A 26,932-nucleotide genomic window follows, 5' to 3' on the forward strand; every position below is an offset into this window, starting at 1 on the left:
TCAACCTTTGCAAACAACACGGATAATAGAGCAAAACAAATAGAACAATCAAAAAAAATAGAGAAAGATGAAGAACACTAGAGTTTTACATATTCAGTGTGTAAAATTGAGTTAGGGTAACTTCTGCTTTTTCTAGGGCTCTGAGGTGTAAAATAATTCTTCTGATATGAGCCACTTTATTTAATAAGGTATGGTGAATTATCTCACATGAAAGACAAACACTTAAAAAGTATTGTGAAGGAGTGAATGGACTATCCTAAATCACCCGGATCGAGTTGATGGATGAATAATCTTTCGATTTATCAAGATGTTTGGAGAATCACATGTGTGGGTTAGACGGATGTACCCGAGTTCGATTCCATGCTTAGGATTATATTCACGATTGAATTGATATATATATTGGGATGTACCGTTGTCTCATGAATTTACCATGTAATAGTGGATCCCAAGATAAACCAAACCTTTGGTGGATTCTCCATAAAAAAATATCGGGGATTATGTGTGGAGTTGAAGACAGCCCGTTATCTCGTTAGAAAATCCTTTCAAGATCTTGGTGAAACAAAGTCTTAGATATATTATTGTTGTATATATATATGTGTGTGTGTCAGCATTTGGCGGCAACAAGAAGGAAATTGATGTGTAACCCAAAAAAGAAGTTAAAAGTGGTAACATGTCACACACTAGAACGAATAAAGATAAGCTTCTTCTATGTGTGTATATATATATATATATATATATGATCATGAATTGACATATATATGCTTTGGAAGGAAGGATCTAAAGTGGTGGGATTTGTTACACACACATATAATTGATAATGAGATGGAAGAAAGAAAGAAAGAAGGTTTGGACCCAACAAACCCTAATCATGAATGTGGGTATCTTTTGATCCACAAACACAAACCCCATAGGAAATTTTCTTGTGTTTAAAAGTTTGAGTAGTGATAGCTCAAGAAACAAACCATGTGAGTGGGGGAGACTTTATCTTTAAATCCAAAAAGAGAAGGGTTCCTTTGCAACTCCAAAAGTCAAAAGCATCAAATACAAAATATCAAAAGGCCCCTTCCTTCATAAAGCAAAGCATCAATATAGATATATAATACACTACATAAAAGATGAAAAGGTAAGCTTCCTTTATAAAAGAGCCAAAGTGCAATCATACATATAATATACATACATACATAGTAGCTAGCCCTCTTTTTCACCTAAGCAATGTTTATAAACAAACAGATCGAACTAGCATGGACCCTATATATATATATCTCAAAATACGTGTTAGATTTTAAAAAAAATTACATATTCAGAATTAACACATAAAACTCTTTCTAACAAGATTCATTGTCGATGAGTTTTATTGGATAAATCTTAATTCCATTGTTTTTTTCAATGAAATTTCAAAAACAAATGAATTCAGAACTAAAACAGCGATTTATATATTGTGCTTTCAAAAACAATAGAATCTATATTAAAACAAAGAATTTTGGACAATGAATCTTGGGTTAAAAGAGTGTAAATAAAATTATTCAATTGATTAAATCAATGAAATAAACTTGTTGGGCTCCCATGGGCTATCAAACTGATGGGCTCTATGTCATTTTCGTTTACTTATATACCACTCAGTTGATTTATGTTAATCCGATATGAGGTATTAGTTGTGACATCAATTACTGTTAATTAACAGTTTAACACAACAATATTTTGTAATGCAACCTACCCAGCTACGGAGCTACCCTCTAGAGATATATTTCAAGCCCAGTGTTAGTGATTTGGCTTTCGCCTATAGGAAGGGGGCCCATTTTGAATCTGGGCTTTCTTTTGAGGCCTAGTTTGAGTCCAAGCGTAAAATGGGTTCACGACCATCTTTGGGCGGTGATATTTGGGCCACTTTTAAATTATTCGCATAGATATGTGGAGTCCATGAATCTAGATCCGGTTCATCCAACCTACAGCTGAGATAATTGAGACTCTTCGTAAGGTGCAAACCCCAATCTCTATATCCATTTTCTGATGGTCCTAATTATAGAATCCATTTTCTATGGGTTTGCTCACTTACAAAGAGCGGTTAGGAGTCTCATTTCTCTTGAATGAGTTTCTCTTCAGTCTTACTTGTTGTTATCGTGATGCAGACTATTCTCATGCTCCGAAGTTTACGCCCACTCATTTGATGCGTACTCAGCTATCCAAAAGACAAGTGTTGCTTCGTCAGACCAAGAAACAAGGAGAGCGGTTAGGAGTCTCATTTCTCTTGAATGAGTTTCTCTCCAGTCTTACTTGTTGTCATCGTGATGCAGACTATTCTCATGCTCCGAAGTTTACGCCCACTCATTCGATGCGTACTCAGCTATCCAAAAGACAAGTGTTGCTTCGTCAGACCAAGAAACACTTGTTTAGAATTCCAAATATTGTTGGATATATTTTTACCAAGCTCACAAACCAACTTAAACGTTTCCAACAAATTCACTGTCGAACTTGTACACACAGGTCTAAGCTCATCCCAAAGTCTCACAATCAACTCGGTCTCGGGGAAACATTTCATAGTCATTTTTGTATTTGAGTTGGACAAGGGGAGTAAACATTCGGGCTCAATACCTTGGACGAGCTTGGCCCAGCCTAAACTCAATGTGATCAAAAATATTTTCAAAGCTGGCTCGGCCCATATCAGCTATATCCCATGAAACATTACATTTTACATATTTATATGCTTTAGGAAAACCAAAATATTGAGATTTTTCTCCAAAAAAAAATGAATTATTTTTATAACTTATAAGTTGCATAATATAACGTAATTGAAAGTATTTGAATACCAAAAAAAATTGCTTTGAAAATTTTATTATAATTATATGTATTTGAACTCTGAAGTAAACCGTTTTCTAATTAAATGGTGAGACTCTTAAATATTTTGAGTGAATACATGAAAATGGGAGATGTTTTGGAGATTATTTATAATAATTATGGCCACACATTATGCCTTGACTCAATTTATACTGTCATCAGATGAGAAATTTATGTGCACAGTTTGATAACTCGAGTTTAAGTTTATATTGAATGTCCAAAAGGTAAACTCGTATGATATCTTAAATAATGAGAGCACTTTATTCAAGTAAATTAATTTATATTGATATCGTTTTGGCCTTCATTTATTGCATTAACTTAAAATAATTTATATTTAATTATTATCAAAAAAATGTTTATTTATTAAAAATTTAAAATCGGACGAAATAAATGAAAAGAAAATAACTAGGGAGCAAACTGTAATTTTATACATTTGAGGGGGGAGATCCGTTAGAGTATGTATTCCTTTGTGGAATTAATGAAAAGACCAGAAAATGAATCTCTAACGGCGTTTATTTGGAATTTTGGACTGAAACGCCTGCAACGAACAAAACCCTAATCTTTCAAGATTTTGGAATCACTCTGCTAGTTTTTCTCTGGCATTACTTGGAGACATTTTCGCTCACAAATTAGGAGTCCAGCTTCTAGCGCGCTTAGCCTAGTTTGATCGGTGCGTACTGTCTTTGTTCTTTGATTCTGATGCTTCATCACTTCTGTTTTCTTTTACTGTATAATTCCGTTATTCTTCCCTGAATAATATGACCGTGAAAATTGAAATGAACTTATTCTGACGGAGTTCATGGTCGCAGCGGTGCTTTCTTTTTCTTTTTTTCCTTTGAGCAGTGAATTGATAATCAAGACTTGGAAGTTGTTCAGATCTTGGAATTGATACTTGTGGCAGATGGTCGCATTAATTTTATGCTGTAGCCTGTAGCTATAGTATTATCTATTTATAATGATTGAATCTTGATTGTCTTGTTCTTGTGTACCTGATGCACCTTTAATTGGAAACATGTAGGAAGTGTTTAGAGTTGGAAGGTTATTTTTTTTAATTCGGGTTCCGCAAAGATGGATGATTGGGGTACGTATGTTTCTTTCCCTTATCAGGGCCTACAATCATGGTTTAGTTCACAACATTGTATGAATTTTGTTTAATTTGAACTGAATGGAAGTAATAATTATTTCTACTGAGTTAGTAGCTAACTCAATTGGCCTTCGCCTTAAGTACTTTTTCGCATTCTCTTTTATTACTTTATGATTGATCTGATTTGTGCTTCTTCTTTTTTTGTTATAAGAGATGCTTAATCATTCTGAAAATGAGTTTCAAATCCTTGTTTGCATGGGAAATTCTGCATTCATGTAAAGTCTTATTACATACATTTCTTTGTATGTGTGGCACAATGAAGTTCTAACAAGTTATGAAGCTTGTCTTTTATGGGATATTGCCATTCTTAGATGGGGAATTGGGGATGTGTAACATAGATGTAAAAAAGGGACAGAGTGCTGAAGTTTCCTCTATTTTTATCTCAAAAGGGGTACTCTTTCCTGATACTGATTGCTGAAAGACAGGTCACTCCATCCTTTTAAAAATAGAACAAATTGTACTAGTATTATAGCCTTACTAAGTGTGATTATATCAAAATAGTACTCATAAGTCATAATACTCTTGAGTTTTGGCTATTGATTTTATGCAGCAAACTAATTAGCCGTTTGGTTAGTTTGTTAAAAGCTCATTCATGCATGTTGACCTTGATTAGAGTTTAACTGGGTACTTTTCTATTGACTGATTAAGAATGTTTTTGATAATTTAAATTTCTATATCGGATCAAGTGCTTTGATTAAGAACGTTTTTTGGTAATGTTAATATCTACGGACTATATCAGATCGAGTGCTTTGATATCTTGCATCACTACTATGTTTATGCTTCGGTTAGTTGGATTCTTTTAAAGATAGTTCAATTGATTTTTCTCAATGCCAATTTGCGTGTTAATTGTAATAGATGCTTCTTGAAATCTGATTCATTTATGTGGATAATGGCAATGGTTGCAGAGGATGATCCTATTCCATCCCTTCTTAAGAAGGACCAACCTATAAGTGCTTGGGACGACGAGGATGTAGAAGAAAATGACATAAAAGAATCATGGGAGGAAGAAGATGAACCTACTTCTGTAAGGCACTTTCTCTTTATTTCTCTTATTTTTGCTTTGATTATCCTTGGTATTCCACGAAATGACACTTGTAACTTGTAAGCAACTATTGTAACTTCCTAAGTCCAAGGCATGATCCTTTACACTCTAGTCAATAAATTGGTTGTGTGATACGTGTGATGGTGCAAAATTAAAATGTTGAGTGTCCACCATTTCATGCTTCTCTCATTTCATGATTATCATTATTGATTTATTGTTCAAATTGGTGCCTTGTTTGTGATATGTCTTCTCTCTGGGAGGACTTGTCAGATGGCTCATACTTTTCTTTGCTTTCTAATGTAATCTCGATTATGTGGTCAGGCACCTGCATCAGATCCCCTTGCTGAGAAGGTTTCCAAAAAGATTGAAGCAAAACCTAGTCAAGAAAAGAAAATAACTGCCAAAGAAGTCAAGCAGGAGCCTCTGGATCCTGTAGCAGAGAAGCTTCGACAACAGAGGTATTTATTTCCTAATTGGTGCTGTTTGGGGTTCTTTGTTGATAATTGGTCTCATTTATTGTTTTTATTGCACGACACTGAAAAATGTGTATATCATTCTAAACTTGAAATAGTTTATTTGATTATTTCTTATGCTTAAGGAATTTGCTTAAGTTAGTACGATTGTCGTGGTTAATGTATATGTAGAGGGAAAAATAAAACTTTGAGGAGAGAGTTGAGTGCCTTTCTATTTTTTTTGGCAAGAGTCGGTTAAGATTCTTGTCACGGGGTAGGGGCATGGGAAGCTATTTGTAAGGCATGGAATTTATGGCAATTGCACACTTTTTTGCGATGTTAGGAAAGGTGATTGGGTTCTTTTTGGCATGACAAAAAGAAAAATTCCTGGATCTCTTTAGAATAGCCATAAACAAGGTGATGACGGTTAAAGATTGTGCTTGTCTTAGAAGCAGTGTCAATCTTGTGATATCAATTTTAGTAGACATGCCATGGATGGGAAGTTGAGAGAGACAGATTGAATAGGACTTGGGATACATCTTACAAATGTACGCTGTTAAGATCTATTTATTAGCATGTCCATAATGCATCAATATCTTTCAACGTTGTTAAATTGTCAAGTCATCATGTACAGATTATATCTTATTTGTATTGATGTCCCTGCTCCATAGGTAACTAGGAGGTGGAGGGTTACTGTGCCATTCATTATTTACGTTTTTTCCATCTTGATTTGCATGTCTCTGCTCCATAGGCAATTTTTGGGTGCTCATAGACTTCTTTCTAAATGCAACAGGCTCGTGGAAGAAGCTGATTATCAGTCCACCACAGAATTGTTTGGAAAAAGGAGTGATGAGAAATCTCTTGGCAATTTCATTCCTAAGTCTGAAAATGATTTTGTGGAATATGCAGAGCTTATTTCTCATAAACTCCGTCCATACGAGGTAGTATGAGATTTATTTGATTCAGATATGACTTTTTAATTGGATGGCAGATGAGATGAAGAGTATGATGATGCTTTGTTATTGTTGCAGAAAAGCTTTCATTATGTAGGATTACTGAAGGCAGTGATGAGGCTGTCAATGACAACTCTAAGAGCATCTGACGCAAAAGAAATTGCTTCTTCTGTCACAGCAATTGCGAATGAGAAACTCAAAGCAGAGAAAGAGGCTAATGCTGGCAAAAAGAAAGGTATGAATAGAGTCTGGTTTCCATGTCTATGCGTATGGCAGTTCTGAAATTGCATGTAAGGTTGCAAGATTTGGATATCTAATGTGAGGATCTGATAAAATCAGAATATAAAAAGTAATTGTTTTGATGCTTAGAATACACATTCTTAAGAGCAGCAGATTGTGTTGGAGTTCCAATGTACTTCACAATTGAGATCATCCAGGCAGTTGGTGCATTTGGTTGACATATTGCTAACCATTGTTGGTTGACACATTGCTAACCATTGTTTCTTGTATCTGGTCAATGTATACGAATTACTAGTACATACTTTTTGTCAAATAGTAGCTCATCAATTTTCTCTGCATTTCACTGCAGGTACAAAGAAGAAACAACTTCACGTTGACAAAGCAGAAGATGACATTATTGCTGATACATATGATGGTGCGGATGACTATGATTTCATGTGAGCCCTGCCGTAACTCCATTTCAGGAGTCCAGAAGTTTAATATAATAGAGGAATTGGGATGAGTATCTTCCCGGCTTGAGTTCTTGAAATTGATTCGAGTGTGATGATATGCATTATGCGGTATGTCTGATAAGGTGAGAGGGTTTTGCGTTTGTCATTTTTTTTATTGAATGGTACTCGAGGGCCTCGACTTCGCAAATCTCTTTTAAACGCTTTCATTGTTTTAAATGGCAGCAAGGCAAACGCTTGTCTTACTGCTTAATCACATAGAAATAAGTATAAATGAGGTATTATGGCATCACTGTGATCTATTGGAGGTTACTCCCAGCAGTGCCTGCATCTGGATCGTGCAAAGAAATACACGTATATACATGTCTTCTTCATCAGAGCCAGGTTATAATGCAGTCCCCCACATACACCGGCTTCAAGAAGCATTCGCTGTGAAGACGGTCAAATTGTTGAGCGGGGTTCAGAGAGAGAGAGGGCACCAAACAATCATGAATCTGGCTTTCAGAGTTCAAACTGGGCGCAAAATTCGTGGTGTATTTTGCCATTCTGCAAACTTCTCTTCAAGGCATTGTGCGCTTTGCGCTTTTTATTCTTGCCCTCCAACTCTACTATTGGATCACATGTTGTGAGGCTGAAGCTCTTTTTTTTCCTGCTGCTAATGAATCCATGTGGGAAGAGCATACTTTGCAAAATTCTCTGAGAAGACTACTGCCACAGGGACACTCACAACCAGACAATAATAAATTTGAAGGAAGCTCCCATGCATAAAGGGATTTGCAGTACTTTGAAATATCTGGAGTATAAGAACCCTTACCAGCGGGTAGCAGAAGAGCTTGAACTCAACACTCCAGAATGATCCAATCCAATGCATTGCAAAACCCTGATTTAATTGCCCATTAAAAGCCCTGATCACCAGCGTTCGGGTGTAATAATTAATCTAATTAATAAAACAAAATAAAAAACCAACGGTATTAGAGGAGATTTAAACCTGGTCATGAGGATTATACACATAATTTTTGCTATCCTAACTAGTGATTCGGGTGTAACAACTAATTTAATTAATAAAACAAAAGGATTGCAATCCTGAGATGATACAGATACTCGCAAGTCGCAAACTGTAGACTGAAACATGTTTTGGGTTGAAAATTTTGAATTGTTTGAATTGCTATAGATACTGGAGAAGAAGAAGAAAGCAAAGGATGAACCGATAAAAGCAGCTTCTGCTGATGGCAACCCTCTCGCTATTACGATCGAAATGGTAATTTTACAGCCATCTCTCGTAAATTCCTTTGCTTCAATCCTAAAATTCATCCTCTACACTAATAAGTTTACATCCTTGAAGTGGTTTTTTTCCCCTTCAATTTCTCTTCAGGAAACAGTAATGTCTGATGCTTTGAGTTTGGGTAAATCTGAATTTCCCCCTTTGCCTTTATTTTGATTGTCAATGAATGACAATGTTAGTTCGCCTCGCCTCGCCTACGGCCTGTCTGTGTGCTTGGAATCTGGGTCTGAGGACAAACTCTCCTCTCCTGTTAAGCAATACATTCAAAATCTCCTTAAGGTAATGGAAAGCCATTTTCTTTTTCTGCGTCATATGTTGCTACATAATATTGCGTCATAAGCTACTTCCGTTATTTTCATCTTCATATAATTCAAAGTCAATATGGAGAAGCAGTATGGTTCTGAGTGGCCTGCAGAAGAAAAGGTGCAGCGTAGGGACATGGTTGGGAGACTTATGGACTGTGCCGGATTTAGGCGACCCTTTGTTGGATTTGTACACTACCGGGTTACTCTAGAGGAAGACGATCCTGTTCTTTATGTGTATGAAATACAGCTCGAGTCTCGCGTCCAAGGGAAAGGATCGGGGGAATTCTTAATGCAGTTGATTGAGCTAATTGCTTGCAAGGTGCATATTCCCATTTCATCTCAACCCATTTCTCCATAATGAATTATTAGAGCAGCATAGTAGGGAAACTTGTTTGTTTTGAAATACCAAAATTTTCAGAAATTTGGGTACTGCTTTTGCTGAGATAATATAATGTCTAAATTTTTGTATCCAACGTGATTACATGCTCAGGTATCTTTGTCAACTGCATATAAGTCTGTCAAGCTGCTTTTGGTGTGCTATTGTGCTTATGCACTACATTAATACTTTATTAAGTTTGTTGCTTGTATTTTGGCTTTAGTTGAGTGATTTCATCTCTTCTAGAAACGCATGGGTGCTGTGGTTCTAACTTTTCGAAAGCCAAACTTGTTAGCTATGAAGTTTTATACAAGTAAGCTGAGAAATATTTTTCCTAGCGATGCTTCCCAATTCGTGTTGTTGTCTTGGCTTTACTAATGGTGTAAATGCTAGTTACTAGGAAAGTTTTTGACTTGAAAACAAATAACAGGCTGTTCCTGAAGCACTTGTTTCTCCGTTTGTTTTGTGGGAAAGCACCAATTCCTTGAATATTGTTAACTTGTTTGTTTCTAACTTAAACAAAATGAGTACAGAAATAGGAATAAAGGATAATTTTACAGTATACATTAGAATTGGCTAGAAGGGGAAACATAGGATCATTTTTTTACTCGTCAAGTCAAGTTCATCGATCAAGGAAACAAACTTTGAAATGGAAATAATATGCTATCTGCCAGAAAACAGAAATCGAAGTGAATGCTTAAGTTGTTGCTAGTAAATTGGTTTACTAATCTCTGGTGTGCTGAACCATCCTAAGTATACCGGCCACTGGATATGGTCTTTAAGTTGTTACCAATGCACATATATTTTTCATGATTTCTTTAAGGAAGATGCGTCCCAACTACAAGTCTATAACAATTTTTACCATCCTATATATATATACACACACACATACACAAAGAGGTGAACCCTTGGTCTAGTGGTTAGATTGGTTTGCCATAACTTAGAGGTCACAGGTTTGAATCAGTCTCTTCCACATTGCATGTAAGTTGTTTCTCTTATGGATTCATATATTCTTATGAGGAGGATGCTTTATAATTACAAGAATTTCTACTGTGTTGGCCTCTTTTATATTCTAAAGGACCTTTTTGGCTTAACATGCTTCTTTTTTCTCTTCTGAAAATGACCCATGTCCCTTTGAAAAAAAAAATGAAAGCAACTCTCTCTGCATGAACCATGTACATATATATTTAGCTTCTCTCTCTCTCTCTCTATATATATATATATCTCTTTTCTCTCCTATTTGTAACATCTGCAAGACGAATCATTCATATACTCTCATATGTATACAATTCCGATATCTTATTACACAAATATTTTTCCTTGGGGCAATCTTTAAAATGGTTTTGTGAGCAATCAAATCCTTCGGACAAACAGGTCCCTAAACCTTTAGAATCGCTCAAGACCTCTATTTCTGCTGTGAAGATTGCCTGTATGGGTCGGTGATCAGACAGTCTAGATTCAGCTCTATCATACTTGATTTGCTTCAGTCCCTCCCCAAACCAAATTATCCTATCACACCTGCAAATATTCTCCAATTCATAAGCATCTTATTGTTGGAATATATATATACACACAGGAATTATCCTATGCGGATTTAAAGTGCGAACTTAAAATGTGGACCTCTTTTTGTCAGTGTTGAAAAGTGAAATGACAAGTGGAGTTTGTTACTTTGGATCCCACTTGTTGAAAAGTGAAATGACAAGTGGAGTTTGCTACTTTGGATCCCACTTGTTTACCCTCTAGTCCTTATTTTATGTCCGCATATGAGAATTCTTATATATATATAATCTCATTACTGCATCTTGTGGCTACTTACCATGCCGGAGCCCGCCTCTTTTCTCCTTTTTTCTTCTGATGACACCCATAATAGATTCCAGAATTTGGATAGTATTTGTAAGTGGGTGCAAACTCAATGACCCCTTCGTGCCAACCTTGGAATACATGACCCTTCATGAACTCAGCCTTAAGCTTTGTTTCAATAGAGTTTTTTGTAGTTAGAATCACAGTAGTTTTCAGCAAATTTTCACTACAGCTAATTAATATTAAAACTAACGAATACCTGATCATTCTCTAGCAAAGCGTTCCACTCTCTTTTCTGGACTAGGGATCTTGTTGTTGCCTCAGGGAGGTAGATCCTGTAATTCAAGTCGCCGAGCCATATCACTCGGCTGTATGTTTCAAGAAAAGGTTACACACAGATTTCATATTATGGGCAACTTGCTAATAATTTATTACTGAGATTTAACAAAGTTTCAACTAGTCTCGATGGTTATTTGGCTACTCACTTTCCTAAATTAAAGAGGTTATGGGTTCGAGTGGGGTAGGCAGCATAATTTCCTAAAATAAATCCGTGAGGGAAGGATAGGAATGCCCGTAGAGGTAACCCATAGCGGACAACAGCAGGAGATATATGTATCTATCTAAGATACCTTCTCTTTTGCTGTCAACGGGTTTAGAAGGCGTAGAAGTTGGGTATTGCTGCCATCACTTTGAATAATTTATGCTTCTAGGCTTCTAGCTAATATGATTGGTTTCTAACCAACAACTATATGAGCTTTCAGTTTGTGCCTGCAATACACCAATTATTACTCAACTAAAGCAGCCTATGTTATTAACAACTATTTATGAGATAGGGTGTATATCTAAATCAGTATCTCTATTCATATAAAATTATTTAACCGTTGCTTGTTTTATGGAGAAAACATGTATAGAATAAAGAGAGCTTCAGGGTAGGTAGCATGAGAAATTTTTAATGTTGACAACTTACTCATGATCGAGAATTTTCTTTGGCAAATTACGCAAGGGGCCTCGAGGAAACCTTGTTCTTGACAAAATCTCTGCAGCATCTGCATTTCTGTGTCTTTCATCTCCTTCTTTGCCTCCAGAAGCTAGATGGCTACACACAAAGCAGAAGCTTGTTTCTCGCAAGCAAAATCTTACAGACACTGAACCCTGTTTATTGACAAAGGATCAAGTTATAAGTCAAAGATATAAAATTAAGATGAATTAAAGATATTACTAACATGATAAGATAAACAGACCTTATTGCCTAAACAGCCCATTATGCCACAGCCAATACATGAGACCCTGGGATGCTGGATGTGTTGATAGATATCACTTCTTACCCAAGCAGATACAAATATTCCTACCATCTGTTTACTTATAATGCACTGAAAATTGTCCTTTGATTTTCTGTATTCAGCGGAACTTTGATTCTTCATTTGATATGAGATTTGGTATTCATCTTCTTCTTTATTGTCTTGAGCTTGAGTTAGTATTGCCTTGTTGAGAGCTTGGCTAATTATATTGTTCCATCTCATGGAGATTTTTCTGTTCTCAGAAGCTAGAATATTTCCTGCATTTAGAGGCACAATCTCTTGGAACCTGAAATGTTACATGCGTGATCTTGTTCAGAAATAGTTCTAGGATTATTGGAGAGTGTAGAATGGCATCAAACTGATTTCTCGATTCATGTAGCCGATCAAATGGACATAAATAGGGTAAAGGAGAATACCCAAGAACATAAATTTCAGCAGGGTTGTGTGTGTCTAGCCAATCCTCCATGTCCAAGTCCTCAGATGGTACAATTCCTCCGACGTTCCATGAACCGACAAAAATACTAAAGAAGAAGACAACAAAGGAAGATCAATATCAGGACAAGAAAGCAGAACCCATTATGAAAATCATTCCAAGAACTGATTTAACTGCATGTAATTAAGGATAACATGTTTAAGAATGCTCTTTGGAAGAAGTGTTTTAGCCAGAGTTGGAGAAACAGAGAGAGAGTTTGTACTTGTAGGTGTCCTGGTCAATGAAGCATTTGTTGGAACTGAGATTTTCTTGACTGGAACTTTTGGTGTCCAGCATGGTGCCTGTGAAGTTTTGAAAGTCTGCTACAAAGTTGTTGCTACCCAGTGCCTTTCTTAGGATCTTGTTTGCCAATACCTTAGGCCACATGATACCTTCCAATGAAAGTATGTCAACAAGAAAGAGAAAGAGAAAGAGAGAGAGAGAGGGTGGAGGGCGGTTTAGGGTCTACTATAAAAATAGCTTGCAACTTGCATTACTTAAAGTATGGTCATTCAGGAGTGGTTTATATATGTTAAGATTAGTTAATTCGTCATTCAATCCAATAAGTTAAATTTGTTGGGTTGGGATATTTCACATCATTTATACATATTCTAACACTCCCACTCACGTGTGGGCTAGATAATCCGATGTCCCAACACATGCACAACAAACTGGGCCCAACACTAGGGTACTCTAATAGACACATAGGCTTAAACTTGGAGCAACAGCAAGTGGGGGGTTTAAATTGCGGAAGCTGAGGTTTGAACCTAAGACCTTCTACTCGGGTACCATGTTAAAATTCATTAATGTGTCATTCAACCCAATAAATTAACTTGTTGGGTTTTTTACATATTCTAACAATATACATGGGTTACGATGTTAAAATCTGAAAGCATTAGCAAAACAAATGTGCATTAGCTATTGAAAGGGAAGGGTGATCGGCCACACAACCAGTCAAGCTTAAACAAAATGTAAAAAAGGGTTCAATTTGGCAAGTGGGATATATAAGAGAGGAAAATGAGAGTCAAATGACCCCAGTGCTGATGCCTGCACAACCCTCTTTTGTATTCTTCTTTCTTCTGTGGATAATTTTTTTTTTTTTTTGGGCTGGCAGTGTTTTGGTATCAGAACTTTGATCATTCTTGATTCTTGATAAATGAGCATGCATGTAGGGATTTACATTTGCATATATATCAGAATGGGAACAGGGAACCAGAGCGGGAAGGGGGCAAAGAGACATGATTCCTTGCTTCTAGGATCCGTTGTCCTTGACCCCAGTTAACAATCATATTATATGTATGAACTCCATATGCGTTTTTAATTCTATGTGATTATCAGATTGATCTTATGCTTAGCAATGTGTGGGTCAAACTTTAAGATCCTTTCTGGTTTTATACTTGTTTCTTTCAAGCTATTCAATTGCAAATCCAACTCTTCCTATTGAGTTTTGAGTTATTCATTTTTGCATAGTTTTCTTCTTAAGTTCATACATATTTTAGTGAACTTATTGTTATAGACGGACAATATAAGAGACAAATGGGAAAAGACAGAGTTGCTGTCTGTGTCTCTTTCTTGTATGCTACTCTTTGTTTGTTGATACAACTTATTCAATTAATATAAAATGGGTTGAGTGTCTAACTTATAGATTTGTGTGCGTATATTTATAGAGAAAGCCTAGACAGACTAAGTTTAGACTTATATTGGATGTCCAAAGAGTAAGCTTGTATGGTGTCATTCTCGGTTACCAAAAAAAAAATTGTGAACTATGAAGGTTTATTAACCTTATTTGGTTAATTATAGCTGCATGCATGAAATATTGTTAATCAAGTTGCAGGGTGTGCATAAAATATTCTTAGATCGATCGTTGTTGCTTGTTTTCTATCAACAAGAGGGAGAAGGGAGAACAATAGCGCACGTTGACACTTGACTGTAATACACTGCAGGCGGCAAATGAAGGCATCTGAATGATAGATGCATCGGCAAAACGTTAACGACTTTTTTGCACTTACAGTGACAATTTTGCTTAACAAATGTAACAACTGACTCTAACTCTATTATTTGTTGTGAATTGCTCATCTCTATGTGTGTGTTCTTTTTCAGAAACATGGACTAGAAAACTGAAGAGAAAAAGGGGTCTTATTAATGTTGTGAGACTCTTCAAATTGGTCATTGTATATATTTGTTTTGTTGTCAGCACAGGCAAACACAGTCAATCCTCTTGAATTTCTGACTCCGCTGAGCTTCAGACATTGAATACAGACATTGAATACATGATAAGTTTGGCGAAAAATCAGCGCGTGGTCAAAAGGACATTGCTTCTAGCAGGAATCGAATCAAAACCTTCCGAACGTTGAATACCAGAGTTGCAATAATTGATCAAAGGTAAACATTAGATTAGACCAAGTTAATTTATCTGTTGCTCTCTCTGCATTATTATATAGGCCCTAATTGTTGATTTAGTTGTTAGGGGGGGGAGACTTAGCATTCAGTATAAAACAGTGCAACAGAAAATTCAAATTAGGTTTCCCAACATTTTGGGGAATTATATTTTATATGTTTGGGAAGAAACATAGTGCTTGGCTCCCCCCCAAATTGTCATTTTCTGTCTCTCTAATAGTTTAATGTCTTGCAAATCTGGTTCCATCCTGCATGTGGGTTGGGTTTCTTTGCCTCTTCCCCGTCCCGTCCCAAAGTTGGATCAAGGAAAACCCGTGCTGGTCAAGCAAGTTTCGTCATGTCGGGACGGATCGGATACGAATTGTCATCCTTAATTTTGACCATATTATTTTCATTTTCTTGCCTTTTTGTCAAGAATTTCCGACTACTCTTCTAGTTTTTTTTTTTCTTATTTGGTTTTTGGAACACTAACATTAAAATAATCAGATAAAATGACATTACTATGTAGGGTAAGGTTTGCGTGCATGTTCTCGAACTTTGCCGACTATGGAAGTCTTACATACGGTTGTTGTTTACTCTTACTAAATTAATTGTTTATAATTGAATTCTTTTTAGCAATGTTCATCTTATACGAAAGCAAACATATACAGAATTCCAAAGCTACAAATCATCAACAGTTGGAATTACGCCTTGAATGACCTCACATTTATTATTTTTTTTCTTCCATGCAAAGTCTCAATTGTCACACACTTGGACACAATAACATGATTGGCTTCTTGGAAAATAATTAGAAGTACATACAACTACTTGCATATTAATTAATTACCAATTTATTTATTTTTATTTAAAACCACTAGTTCTCAACCAAAAACATATGTTGTGGTCATTGGGGGCAGGGAAAAAAAACATAATTAATTTCTTTTCAAGTTTTGCAAGCTACATATATAAATACAATACATTGAAGTATGAATTAAAAAAACACTAATTTTGGCCAATAATAAACCTCAAATAGTAAACATAAAATATTAAAAAAAATAATTTAATGGAACATCATAACATCAGCCTAGCCAAGCTAGAAGTTTAGCAGAAGTATTGGATTTTATTGGCCAGTTAATATTTTGTTTATAGGATATTTTTTTAAAATATTGATAGTCATAACAAGTTAATTTCATTTAATTATTATAATGATAAAAAGGTTACTGGTTATGATAGATTAATCAATAAATTAGATAAAACAGATTATAGATAAGAAATTTAATTGGATGTTGTTTATTATTTTATTTATTTATGCATATAATAATTGAAAGTAATTGACTTTTCTGTTTGAAATGAAAAGGACAAATCTCAAAATTAATTAACACTAAAGTTGAATGGCATGTTATAGGGCCAAAACTTCCATAATCGGTTAAAAACACCCAATGATAAAATAAATTTTATGAGAAAAAAGAAATTCAATTGTTTGTATTGTCTCGGTTGACCTCCTCACTTAACAACGACATGAAGGTAATGACATGATTAATTAAGAATTAATTTTGTTTTTGGGGCCATATTTCAATAGCAAAAGTGGATACCTATTGCCCCTATTGGTATTCGTTAGAAAATTCAGTCCAGACCCATCAAAGTGATATTGTTCATTCTGGACTAAAGGCCTATATGGATTTGTTCTTTTGAGTCGTTTCCGAAGTACTTAGATTCGGAAAACGCGTCACTTGTGTGAGAGGAATTGAACATTTGTTTATAAAATACTCTGTCGATTCAGTCTTGACATTATTGGTTTAGATTAATTAAGTAGTTTTCATTAATTTGAGAGCATTAGTGGTGGGTATGGACCCCTGTTTGCCATTGAACCTTAGCTAAGCAATGACATTAACATGCCAGGCAAAACACACATTAAAGCCAAATTATTGGTGATCTCATGCTTGGCCCATATAATGCTAATTTGGTCTTACAAATTTGAACCTCTTCTGCTCCAAGAAAAAGCCCATGGGCTACTTTATCCACTTGAGATTATAAAAGATTGGGATAATGGACAACCCATTGCAGCCTATAGAGACAAAGTCCATGGGCTTCTCATCCACTTAAGAGTGTGAGACTGTGAGGAGTGAGGACCGTAAGGTAGCTTCGTTTTGGACCACCCATTGCAAACCCATCTGTCACCGATCTGTTCCTCCAAAACAAAGCCCATGGGCTTGTGATCCACTTAGTGTGTGCTGCTGCTAAATGGCGTCTGTTACGGACGATCGTCAATGCCCTGTTACGGTGTCACTATTATGCATGTTACAGGTTATATTTTACCTTCTTTAAATCTCAACCGTTGGATCTTATCGATGCTTGAGATTAAAGTCAATAAAAAATTTAAAAAATTAAGCTGCAAAATCATTGGCCGTTGGTTACCTACACGACACGCCAGATTCCGGCCACCATTTCGGTCGGAAACTGGTTGGGGAAGGTGTCAAAATTGTCCTCACTTGGCGGTTATTCACTCTCAGTATGAGGCTGTACATGGCATTTTAATGTACTTGCGTGCACTGACGACATGCGTGTTTTGCAGGCTATTGTGCATGTTCATGAGTTTATCTATTGGACATCTGAAGGATAGTGTCTACGGGTTTTTTTTTCCCATGGTAACACATTGATTGTGTTATGTGCTTTCTAACTAAAATCTTAAAACTCAGTAGACTCGGTAGAATAATACTTGAAGCACAAATACGTACTGACTATCAGAAGTTTCACTAATCTCAAGTGACCAAACAAGAAGACAGACACTTGAATCAACATGAACTGTTTATTAACATGAAATTAGCACAGCACAGTGAAGTACGTTTTCAAATAATAACACAGTGAGGTAAACAAGGAGCGTAAAATCGGAACAAATACAGAAACATCATCCAATGCATCCATTAATTCAAACAGCTTTACAGCAAACAAACTATATATTCAACTACACAATTGAATTGACAATAGTACATTCTCTGACATTGAACCATGCTGATCAGTTGCACTCTGTTGATGAGAGCTGCAATGGTTGAAAGATGAATGATATTAGGAGCAAAATTTGCAGAATACTAATAAGATAAGATCAGCCCGCCCACTCCAAACAATCAGCAGTTTCTCCGCTTTGGGCCCATGCCTCGCGGATTTGTCTCCCAAGGACCACCCCATAATGGGTATGGGAAGCCTGGTCCAGTAACTGACCTCCTGTAGGTGCAGACCCGACCAACCATGAGCCTCAGCCCACAGGCTCGGAACCTAAGGAAAACCAGTCGCTGATTGTTAGGGAGTTTGGCCTCCCTTATATCTTGCACTTTACTTCCACATCTAGGCGATGTGGGACGAGTGTGTAACACAGAAAACTAATAACCAAAGAAGGTTATTAATAAATTTGATGCACAGCTTGACATGCCATAGTTAAACAGCATATTAAGCTTGCTATATTAAGAATGAAGATGATAGAACATCGTTTCACAGCAATATGACCAATTATACATCATCGGAGTTGCACCGACCATAACATTATAGCACAACTCACCAGTCACCATGACAGCATCTGCTTCAGGGTTGATACATACATCACATACTCATCTGCCAACAGGCACCCTGCATTCAATAAATGCACGTTAATACTTGAACTGAAAGCTGCAATATCATTGATTGATTGAGTATTAAACTGCAAACAAGTTCTTGTGCTGCTCACCAAAACAATGGTAAATTCGTCAATTCTAATGATTATTTGTAGACCCAGTAAAGAGTAAAAAATCAAGTTCCTCTTAATTTCTGCATATACTTCCTAATTTTTCTAATCCCGCAAAACTGTCTTTATCTTCCTTGTAGGCCGAAATTTTGGTTGAGCGGGAAATTGCTGTACGAATAATTCAAGTATAATCATCTTATGTCTCATAACACTGCTAGAATGAAGGATTACTTCAAAACTTTTTGTTTTCATTACTACATATAAGTTTTAGTTTACATTGTAAATTGTATCTCAAAATGATGAAAAAGTTTTTCATATGACAGATGCACTAGATTAAACATGCTGCAGCCCATCATTTACAATCAATTAGAGACAAGAAGGCATAAAACAGTTTCCCTTGAAATCTAGCGCAGCATTATTTTTTATTAAAAATATGGCAGATATGACAAACAATAGCTGTACGCCTGTACTAGTTACAAAATGGATTTTCATGAAATAAATGGTCAGCTAAAACAAGAAATAAAATTTTCTTTGGAATAAAGTTGACAAAATAAGTGTACTTAAACGTTTGTAAAATACTATATTTTTAGCTACGTCAGCATCCATCATGGTATCTCAAACTCAACAAGAGAACATGCCATCCAATTCCAGAAAAAGTTTGAGTGGATATGTGCTCAGAGACATAAATAGGTGAGTTCTTGATACTTTGAGGACATAAACGAGACAAACGAAATTTTGAGGACAAAATCGAGAAAATGTGCAAACTTGACTATAAAGAAATGACATTCTATAGAGATGTTTTGATAGTTTAGCATAAAAAAACCTATCAGATGCTATATGAGAATAATGAAGAGCCAAAATGATTCAATAGCAGTATTTATTTTCATGGAAGCAGAAGATGTTTACTTAACCAAAATATTAAACAATATTCCAGCTGGAAAGTACCTGTTAGCTGGAATGTAATCCTCTAGGTGCGTTGATTTCAGAGAAACCTGTGGAACATGAGCTAGAGCCAGAGCTACACTGTGCCGCAATTGCCCTGTTCCCATTTTTCATTTATCAATCAGTAATAGAAAAATTTTAATCTTAAATTCCTTCATGGCGTTGAGCTAGTGCCTCCTACCTGGCCTTAGAAACAAGTCAGGACATCTTTCAATTTCGACCTTTTTGAGCACAGTGAAACTCTTGATCCACAACGGCAGTGTCGACAGGTTGACACAAGAACGAATAGAGAGGCATTGTAAAGTTTTTGACGACCCTAGAAGCCACTCAGGCAAGGTAATCAACTGTGGTAATTCATCGAGGATCAAGGATTGAAGGCTCAGGTCAAGGAGTCCACTTTCTTCCACTCCCATCAAATTAAGTTTTTTACAGTCCTTTATCAACAAAGTCTGTAACATAGTTGAGTACTTCAAATTTGGCAAAGAAATCAAATTTTCACAGCTCGAAATATGCAATGACCGCAATGACGTCAGGAGCTGAATTCCTTCCAACAAAAACTCAAGATTGCTACATTCTTCAATAGACAAAAATTGACGAGATTTTAGGCTCCCTATTCCATCCGCTGGCAGACACTTTTGTTTAACCGTCATAACAAGACATCTTAATTTAATCATGCTCCTCATGTCTCTTGGCAACTTTTCAAGTCTTAAACATCCACCAAGGCATAAAGATTGTAAGTTGTGCAAATTGCAAATTGAATCGGGCAATTCCTTGATCCTATAATTTCGGCTTAAGTTAAGATATGTCAGATGTTTCAAAGCACCAACTGAGCTTGGCAACACAGCAAAAGACGATCTTGCTAAATCCAACATCCTCAAATATTTGCATGAAGAAATGGAGTTAAAAACGAAGGATTGAATGGTAGGCCCTTCTGCTTTAGATTGGAAAAGTATGGTCCGCAAATGGCTCGACTTTTGTAGGAACTCTGGAATCTTCTTGTCAAGTAAAGCCTTGTCAAAGAATGACATATGTCGAATCCCTTCAGAGATGTTCTTACTGCGAATGGTTACCATCGAGCACTCACCTTGTGCCACTGATAATGCAAGATCATGCACTAGATCATGCATTTTAAACACAAAAAAGTCACCATGATCAATAAAATCTTGAAAAAATGACTTAGAATATAATTCCTTGATATATTGTAATCCAATATCTTCAAGCTCTTGCCCTTCATCAGAAGATTGGAGAAGCCCATGCGCCATCCAAACACGAGGCAACCAATAACTACTGAATTCGTAATCCTTCGGGAAGATTGAGCAAATAGCAAAACATGGTTTCAAGTGAGACTTCATTTGATCATAGCTTAGTTTTAGTGTTGGTAAAATGTCTCCTTCCTTTTGCTCCAACTCCCACACTTCATTTTCTCTAATGAACTTCCAATAATGATCTTCATTCCTCTCATAGAGTAGAGTTGCTAGTGTCCTCACTGCCAAAGGAAGTCCACCACATTTTTTGACAATATCCTTTCCAATTTCCATACGGTTTGGGTAATGTTCCTCTTCTCCTTTGTTGAATGCCCATTTCTTAAACAAAGACAAACAATCTTCATAGGGAAGACCTTTCAAGTTATGCGCCGAAACAGTACCAACTATTCTTGCAACCGAGGCACTACGCGTTGTCACAATGACTTTACTTCCATCATCACCTTCCTCCAGTAAATCTCTCAATTCAGACCATTTATAACGATCATCACTCCACACATCATCCAGAACAAGTAAAAACTTCTTGGACTTCAGTTTATCTCGAATGAAAGTTTGCAATTGTTCAGGATCCAGGTAACTACAATTCTGATGAGTTAAGAACTTGATCATTTTCACCATGATCTCTTTCTTTTCAAATTCCTCAGATACACACACCCACATCTTCAATTGAAAGTTTACATCTACCCTCTTATCATTGTATAACAATTTAGCAAGTGTAGTTTTCCCCAATCCACCAATTCCAACAATAGGAATAACAGAGACAGACCCACCTTCACTTTTTCCCCCTGATTGCAACAGAAATTTCATGATTGTTTCCTTGTCAACTTCTCTTCCAATAACATTTGATGTTCTTAACAAAGAGTCAGTCAACTCTCTTTGTCTACGCGTGACAGGTCCATGGTCAACGAGCTCTCTAAGATGGAATCTAGATTTTTGAGTCGCTAACACGTCTAGTCTCTCATTAAGATCGTTAATCTTATGTGAAATAGCAATCCGGACTGCCAGCGGATTCGAGTGAGACAAGAGTCGACGTACCTTTGCACTAGTGCTCCCGTTCTGTTTGACGAATTGTCTGTGTAAGACTTCATAGTCCAACTCATCCAACACGTCCTCTGCATCGAAGCAGAAGTTCTTCAGCCTGCCAAGCCAAATGCGTAGCTCGTGATTGTGTGCCTGTTGTTCCTCAGCATCCAGTAGCACTGCTTTGATTGTGATCATGTTTTCCTCTAGCCTTTTCAATTCAGTTTTGAGAGCCCGTGCTAGACGAACTTCTTGTAAAGCTAAAGACCCCAACTTGCCTATAACAGCAGATGCAATCGTTGAGAGCAATGATTCTGCCATTTTCTCATATGGAAAAGACGACATGAGAGCTACAAAATGATCCTATGCTCTGACCTTCCTCCTATGAGTATATACAAACATGTATGATGTATGTGTGCAATCATCTACCTATAATTTTATGAATATTTAAAGGCCCCGACCTATATTATCCATATATATGCTGTATGCAAGTCGCTGGGGGTACAGGGTGTCGGCCACAGCCTGTTTGTGTTTGACTTCCTTCATGGGTTGGACGAGAATTAGGGCCCGTTTAGCAGTTATAAAAACGGCTGTGCTACTGCAACTAATGGATTAGCAGCTAGATGGGCCAGTAATTCCCGACAGACATTGTTGGATTGAATCCGCTTGCTAGTTGATAAAGGATAATGGTGGTTTTCAGTTTTCATGGACCCCGACTTTTCATTGAGCCTCAGGCCTCAGCCTTGATATGTAACGGGTCTTGTTTATTGAGCTTTTGATTGTTGAGCATTTGAGAGTTGAGCTGCAGAACAAGGTAGTTGGGTAAAAGCCCTTGATAGTAGTCCACATGAACATGGATTAGCCGTTTAGCCCATCATCGTGAAGGTCCAATTCATTCACGCCCGATTAGGCTCTGACGAAATCCCACCACCGGCGATTGCTGCTCGCGCCGGAAAGTGGCTCTCTGTCTTCCGTATATTATCAACTTTCCTGGGGAAAAGAACGCATACGGCTTGAGTTGCTTTGTAAGTGATAGTTACTGGTTTTGGGACTGATATATCCGATTAAAATCTTTCTTTTCTCTGGCTTAAAGATCAAACAAGGATTGGATCAACACAAGTGCACATTTTTAAAAGAAAATACTCATCGGGTTTTATATAATTAAGGTTTTCATGGGGTATTATAAGGATTTGCTGGTTTGATCTTGTTATTTCCTTGTTCAATTTGCTTGGGATGTATAATGCGATATTCACTGCCTGTTAGGTGCATGCTAGATGGGTTGGCTCTTGGTAATTTTTTCATTGATCGTGCTCTGGATAGCTTCTCTGTGCAAAGCTCTGCTTGCACCTTCCAAGGATTCTTTCCTAGATGATCGTGGGTATTCCAATGTGAATGTTAGATGGGATTCTTTATATGTTTTCCTTTTCATAGATTTGAGTTTTAATACACAGTTCTCTTAATTGAATCCAGGTCATATTTTTATCAAGAGAAATGTCTTGTTGGTTATTGCTCACCCAGATGATGAGTCTATGTAAGTGCTAAATGCCATATTTGCCAATTGTCATAAGTGTGTGATTTCTGGCTTTAGGTCCAGTTTGACGTAATGGTGATTCATTGGTGATTCAAACTTCTCCCACACTGTCAAGCTGATTCCTCATTTCAGTGATTTATGAATCTTTAGTAAACATTGCCTATTATAATCATAGTGTTTACAATCTGGGCTGAATGATTTTATTTATCTTTTATTTGAGAAATTTTATGATGCAATTTTTGGGAACCGATAATGTTTGAGTTTATTTTTGTAGTTAAACCTTGTATTCATGGTTGCAGGTTCTTTTCTCCAACAATAAATTATCTGATAGCGCAAAGGCATAATCTCCATATACTGTGCTTATCAGTTGGTAACACAATTTCCTTGGATTGATAAATATTTCCAAGAACACAAAGAAGTAGGATTAATATCAAGTACTTCTAGCAGATTACAAACCTATAGATTACAACAGACCTCGATCAAATTGCTTACAGGGCTAAAATAAATGCTTGATGAGCTGCCATATTTCTAAATCTAAATAGCTCATAAGTCAAAAGTTAATATCATCAAGATGAAGATTGTCTTGCTACAGCATTTTCTCTGTGCTTAACTTCTTTAATGGTTTCTTTGCTCTTTGTTTTATCCTGTATGTAGGTAATGCAGATGGTATGGGAAACCTTAGAAAAAATGAACTCTACCAGGCTTGTGCAGTCCTTAAGGTGATTTGAAATGGTGAACAAAAGACACTACATTTATTTGCATGGTTGTCCCTAAAACTAGGAAAAAGGTTACTTAAGTTGCTCAATTTCCTATGTTATCCTACTACGCAAAAAAATTTTGGCCAATTTTGCAAAGAATAATATCAAAAGAGGTTATAAAGCCTGAAAAGATGAAAGGAAATTAATATTGTCAAAATATTTTTGATTATATATGCATTATTTTTCAGGTTCAACTTGAGAAAGTGCGGACTCTAGATCATCAAGAGTTGCAGGTTTTACTCCAAGAATTTTCGTAAGAATCTCGTGTATTTAATTTAATTATTTTTCTTGACTCATCTATTATAAATTTATAGGATGGATTTGGTAAAGTTTGGAACCACAGCTTAGTGGCAAAGATCATTGAAGAGGAAATATCTGGTGCTGGCATTGACTTGGTATAATCTGGATTCTGTTCCTTACAATTTCTCTATTCACTAGTGTTCTAAGGTTTGAATAAAACTTGTTGGGGGTTTGTCGATTGCTTGCTTTTTCCTTGTGCTGCCATTAGCATCTTTTTGTTAGTGCTACATGTTTAGCTTACAATTTTATGTTTACATCAATATTGATTATTCATTTCTTATTTCCCACTCGTTACTTGAACTTTTTAGATTATCACTTTTGATCACTATGGTGTTTCGGGTCATTGTAACCACCGGGATGTGCATTATGGGGTATGGTAAGCAAATTATTGAATTTTGGTCCGTTTGGTACACTCAAAATATCTTCTTATTCTGTCATCATGTTCATGTAGGATTTATTTAGTCCTTCATTTATTTACTTATATATTTGTCTTCATTAATTGTATGAGCAGCAAGTACTTTCATGATACTTCACGAAGAGATATTGAAGCCTGGGAACTAGTACGTATGCTTTGATTTTAACTTTCTCGCGCAAGTTAATATCTTTTCTTTTCCTTATAAAGGATTTTTTGAGGATCATGAATACTGTTTGTTCAGATTTCTTTCATTAATAATAATTATATGGTGAAATAACAAAACGAGTTGGAACCCATTCTTCGTAATACACTCTTTGACAAACCAAGACTGCTCCTGAACATCAAATAGGATTTTACCTTTCCGTTTCTCCAGTTTAGTCATATCAAAATATAGTTTTAATTATGTGGCGGGAAAAGTTCTGGGCCCTATTTGTAGTCGATCGAGCTCAGACAACTTTTCTTTGAAGCTTGAGTTATCATATTATCTCATTTTAATTTTACATTTATTATCAGGTCAGTACAAATTTATTCCGCAAGTATATTGGACCTATTGATATTTGGTTGTCTAATTTCCACGCCAAGCGAAACCCAGGAAGGTTGACACATTGCATCGTAAATGAACATCCAAAGAAAAGCTTCCATGCAATGGCACAGCACTCTAGCCAATGGGTTTGGTAAGTACGATTTCGCTTACTGTCAGAAAAAGAAAAGCAAATCACTTGTAACTTTGTTCTGATTCTGTATAGGACAGAGTGGATTGCTTCTGTACTCTGAAGTCTACTTCAATGCTTTTGTTTGTGAATCTAATTCATTGCAGATTAATCATGAGTCATGACTCATTTGCGCAGAAGACTCTTGGGTTGTCTTGCTTGCAGCATAAAAATGAACTACCCATTAGTTAGCAATATTTTAACATGCAAACATATGGTTCAGTGGTAGAGTTGCAGATGTGTAATTAATAGGTCACAGCCTCACAGTTCAATTGTTGGAAATAGCTTTGTGTGTGAGTCTTGTTTACCTTTACTGATGTTACTTTTTCATTTCTGCAGGTTCCGCAAGCTTTTTGTATCACTTTCCAGTTATACGTATGTGAACACGCTCAGAAAGATTAACAAGTAGACACAAACATTAATGGAGGATACCTCAATCATCTGTTCAACTCTCTTGGACAAGTCCCTTGGACGAGAATTTGCGTCTGCTACATCACCTAATAGTTTTTACACATTTTGCCAGCATCATGAAGTGTCATTGGAATGAGAACTTCAGGACCAGATAAATCCCTCGCATGTAAGGTCATGAGTAGCACTACTATGTCTGTACTCTTTAGTGTGTGACCTGGGATGGATGCTATGCGTTGCGCTCCTCGTTTCCTGGAAATTTGAGGGAGTGATCATATGTTCACTTGTAAATGCCATGCAGCGGCTTGTTAGTTTCGCTTATTTTTTGTCGAAACACTTCTGCATGATACCTGACTTTTTCTTGTAATAGCCAGACAGATTCCAGTTAGGCAAGCTTACCCTGTCTATTATTCATGGAGCCGCAGAAGGATAAATATCAGAGAGCAGTGTACATAACATCAGGAACTTTCACAGTTTCACTCTGCCAGCAACAATGATGGGGAAATGCTACATCCATTATAAGCAATCCACATTTCCAGAGAAATTGAAGGCTCAAGATATCAAAATGGGCTTGCAGAGATTTTGATCACACGCTAATCCATTTTGATCCCCAGCCGAATATGCCCTTCTTAAGATTGGGATTATGGACAACACATTGCAGCCTATAGAGACAAAGCCCATGGGCTTCTCATCCACGTATAGAGTGTGAGACTGTGAGGACTGAGAGAACAGTAGGGTAGCTTCGTTATGGACCACCCATTGCAAACCCATCTGTCATGGATCCGTTCTTCCATAACAAAGCCCATGGGCTTGTGATCCACTTAGTGTGTGCTGCTGCTAAGTGGCGTCTGTT

General features: G+C 36.6%; 5 protein-coding genes across 12 annotated transcripts; 3 read left to right on the forward strand and 2 right to left on the reverse strand.

Annotated features, from left to right (window-relative positions):
* The first annotated feature begins 3,413 nt into the window (after positions 1-3,413).
* LOC119987427 (eukaryotic translation initiation factor 3 subunit J-like) lies at positions 3,414-7,404 on the forward strand. The gene is made up of 7 exons (XM_038832339.1): positions 3,414-3,502; positions 3,851-3,913; positions 4,882-5,000; positions 5,340-5,476; positions 6,264-6,411; positions 6,502-6,658; positions 7,013-7,404. Exons 2-7 carry the CDS (start codon positions 3,901-3,903, stop codon positions 7,102-7,104), a joined length of 666 nt encoding a protein of 221 aa, XP_038688267.1. The 5' UTR covers positions 3,414-3,502; positions 3,851-3,900; the 3' UTR covers positions 7,105-7,404.
* A 427-nt stretch (positions 7,405-7,831) lies between these two features.
* On the forward strand, positions 7,832-15,601 carry LOC119987428 (N-alpha-acetyltransferase 40-like). 3 transcript variants are annotated; one of them, XM_038832342.1, is made up of 4 exons: positions 7,832-8,370; positions 8,455-8,673; positions 8,788-9,018; positions 14,845-15,601. In XM_038832342.1, exons 2-4 carry the CDS (start codon positions 8,557-8,559, stop codon positions 14,896-14,898), a joined length of 402 nt encoding a protein of 133 aa, XP_038688270.1. In that variant the 5' UTR covers positions 7,832-8,370; positions 8,455-8,556; the 3' UTR covers positions 14,899-15,601. The 3 variants fall into 3 exon arrangements, with proteins under 3 accessions (XP_038688270.1, XP_038688271.1, XP_038688269.1); XM_038832343.1 differs by having other exon boundaries at positions 8,485-8,673; XM_038832341.1 differs by having other exon boundaries at positions 8,574-8,673.
* LOC119987426 (type IV inositol polyphosphate 5-phosphatase 9-like) lies at positions 10,284-14,758 on the reverse strand. 2 transcript variants are annotated; one of them, XM_038832338.1, is made up of 7 exons: positions 12,869-14,758; positions 12,590-12,694; positions 12,117-12,459; positions 11,843-12,027; positions 11,135-11,210; positions 10,892-11,043; positions 10,284-10,593 (listed from the first exon to the last, which is right to left on the reverse strand). In XM_038832338.1, exons 1-7 carry the CDS (start codon positions 13,030-13,032, stop codon positions 10,341-10,343), a joined length of 1,278 nt encoding a protein of 425 aa, XP_038688266.1. In that variant the 5' UTR covers positions 13,033-14,758; the 3' UTR covers positions 10,284-10,340. The 2 variants fall into 2 exon arrangements, with proteins under 2 accessions (XP_038688266.1, XP_038688265.1); XM_038832337.1 differs by having other exon boundaries at positions 11,135-11,243; positions 12,869-14,757.
* Positions 15,602-17,841: 2,240 nt separating the features above from the next.
* On the reverse strand, positions 17,842-22,396 carry LOC119986545 (putative disease resistance protein RGA1). 2 transcript variants are annotated; one of them, XM_038831147.1, is made up of 4 exons: positions 19,857-22,396; positions 19,679-19,772; positions 18,572-18,639; positions 17,842-18,058 (listed from the first exon to the last, which is right to left on the reverse strand). In XM_038831147.1, exons 1-3 carry the CDS (start codon positions 22,300-22,302, stop codon positions 18,621-18,623), a joined length of 2,559 nt encoding a protein of 852 aa, XP_038687075.1. In that variant the 5' UTR covers positions 22,303-22,396; the 3' UTR covers positions 17,842-18,058; positions 18,572-18,620. The 2 variants fall into 2 exon arrangements, with proteins under 2 accessions (XP_038687075.1, XP_038687076.1); XM_038831148.1 differs by lacking the exon at positions 17,842-18,058 and adding an exon at positions 18,069-18,291.
* A 307-nt stretch (positions 22,397-22,703) lies between these two features.
* LOC119986546 (probable N-acetylglucosaminyl-phosphatidylinositol de-N-acetylase) lies at positions 22,704-26,413 on the forward strand. 4 transcript variants are annotated; one of them, XM_038831151.1, is made up of 11 exons: positions 22,704-22,982; positions 23,232-23,331; positions 23,428-23,488; positions 23,788-23,858; positions 24,143-24,207; positions 24,435-24,479; positions 24,561-24,641; positions 24,855-24,922; positions 25,058-25,106; positions 25,475-25,635; positions 26,011-26,413. In XM_038831151.1, exons 2-11 carry the CDS (start codon positions 23,232-23,234, stop codon positions 26,078-26,080), a joined length of 771 nt encoding a protein of 256 aa, XP_038687079.1. In that variant the 5' UTR covers positions 22,704-22,982; the 3' UTR covers positions 26,081-26,413. The 4 variants fall into 4 exon arrangements, with proteins under 4 accessions (XP_038687079.1, XP_038687078.1, XP_038687080.1 ...); XM_038831150.1 differs by having other exon boundaries at positions 22,716-22,982; positions 23,221-23,331; XM_038831152.1 differs by lacking the exon at positions 23,788-23,858 and having other exon boundaries at positions 22,729-22,982; positions 23,221-23,331.
* Positions 26,414-26,932: the final 519 nt, after the last annotated feature.

This window comes from Tripterygium wilfordii, chromosome 20 (assembly GCF_013401445.1).
Source record: "Tripterygium wilfordii isolate XIE 37 chromosome 20, ASM1340144v1, whole genome shotgun sequence".
In the NCBI taxonomy this organism is placed as follows: Eukaryota; Viridiplantae; Streptophyta; class Magnoliopsida; order Celastrales; family Celastraceae; genus Tripterygium; species Tripterygium wilfordii.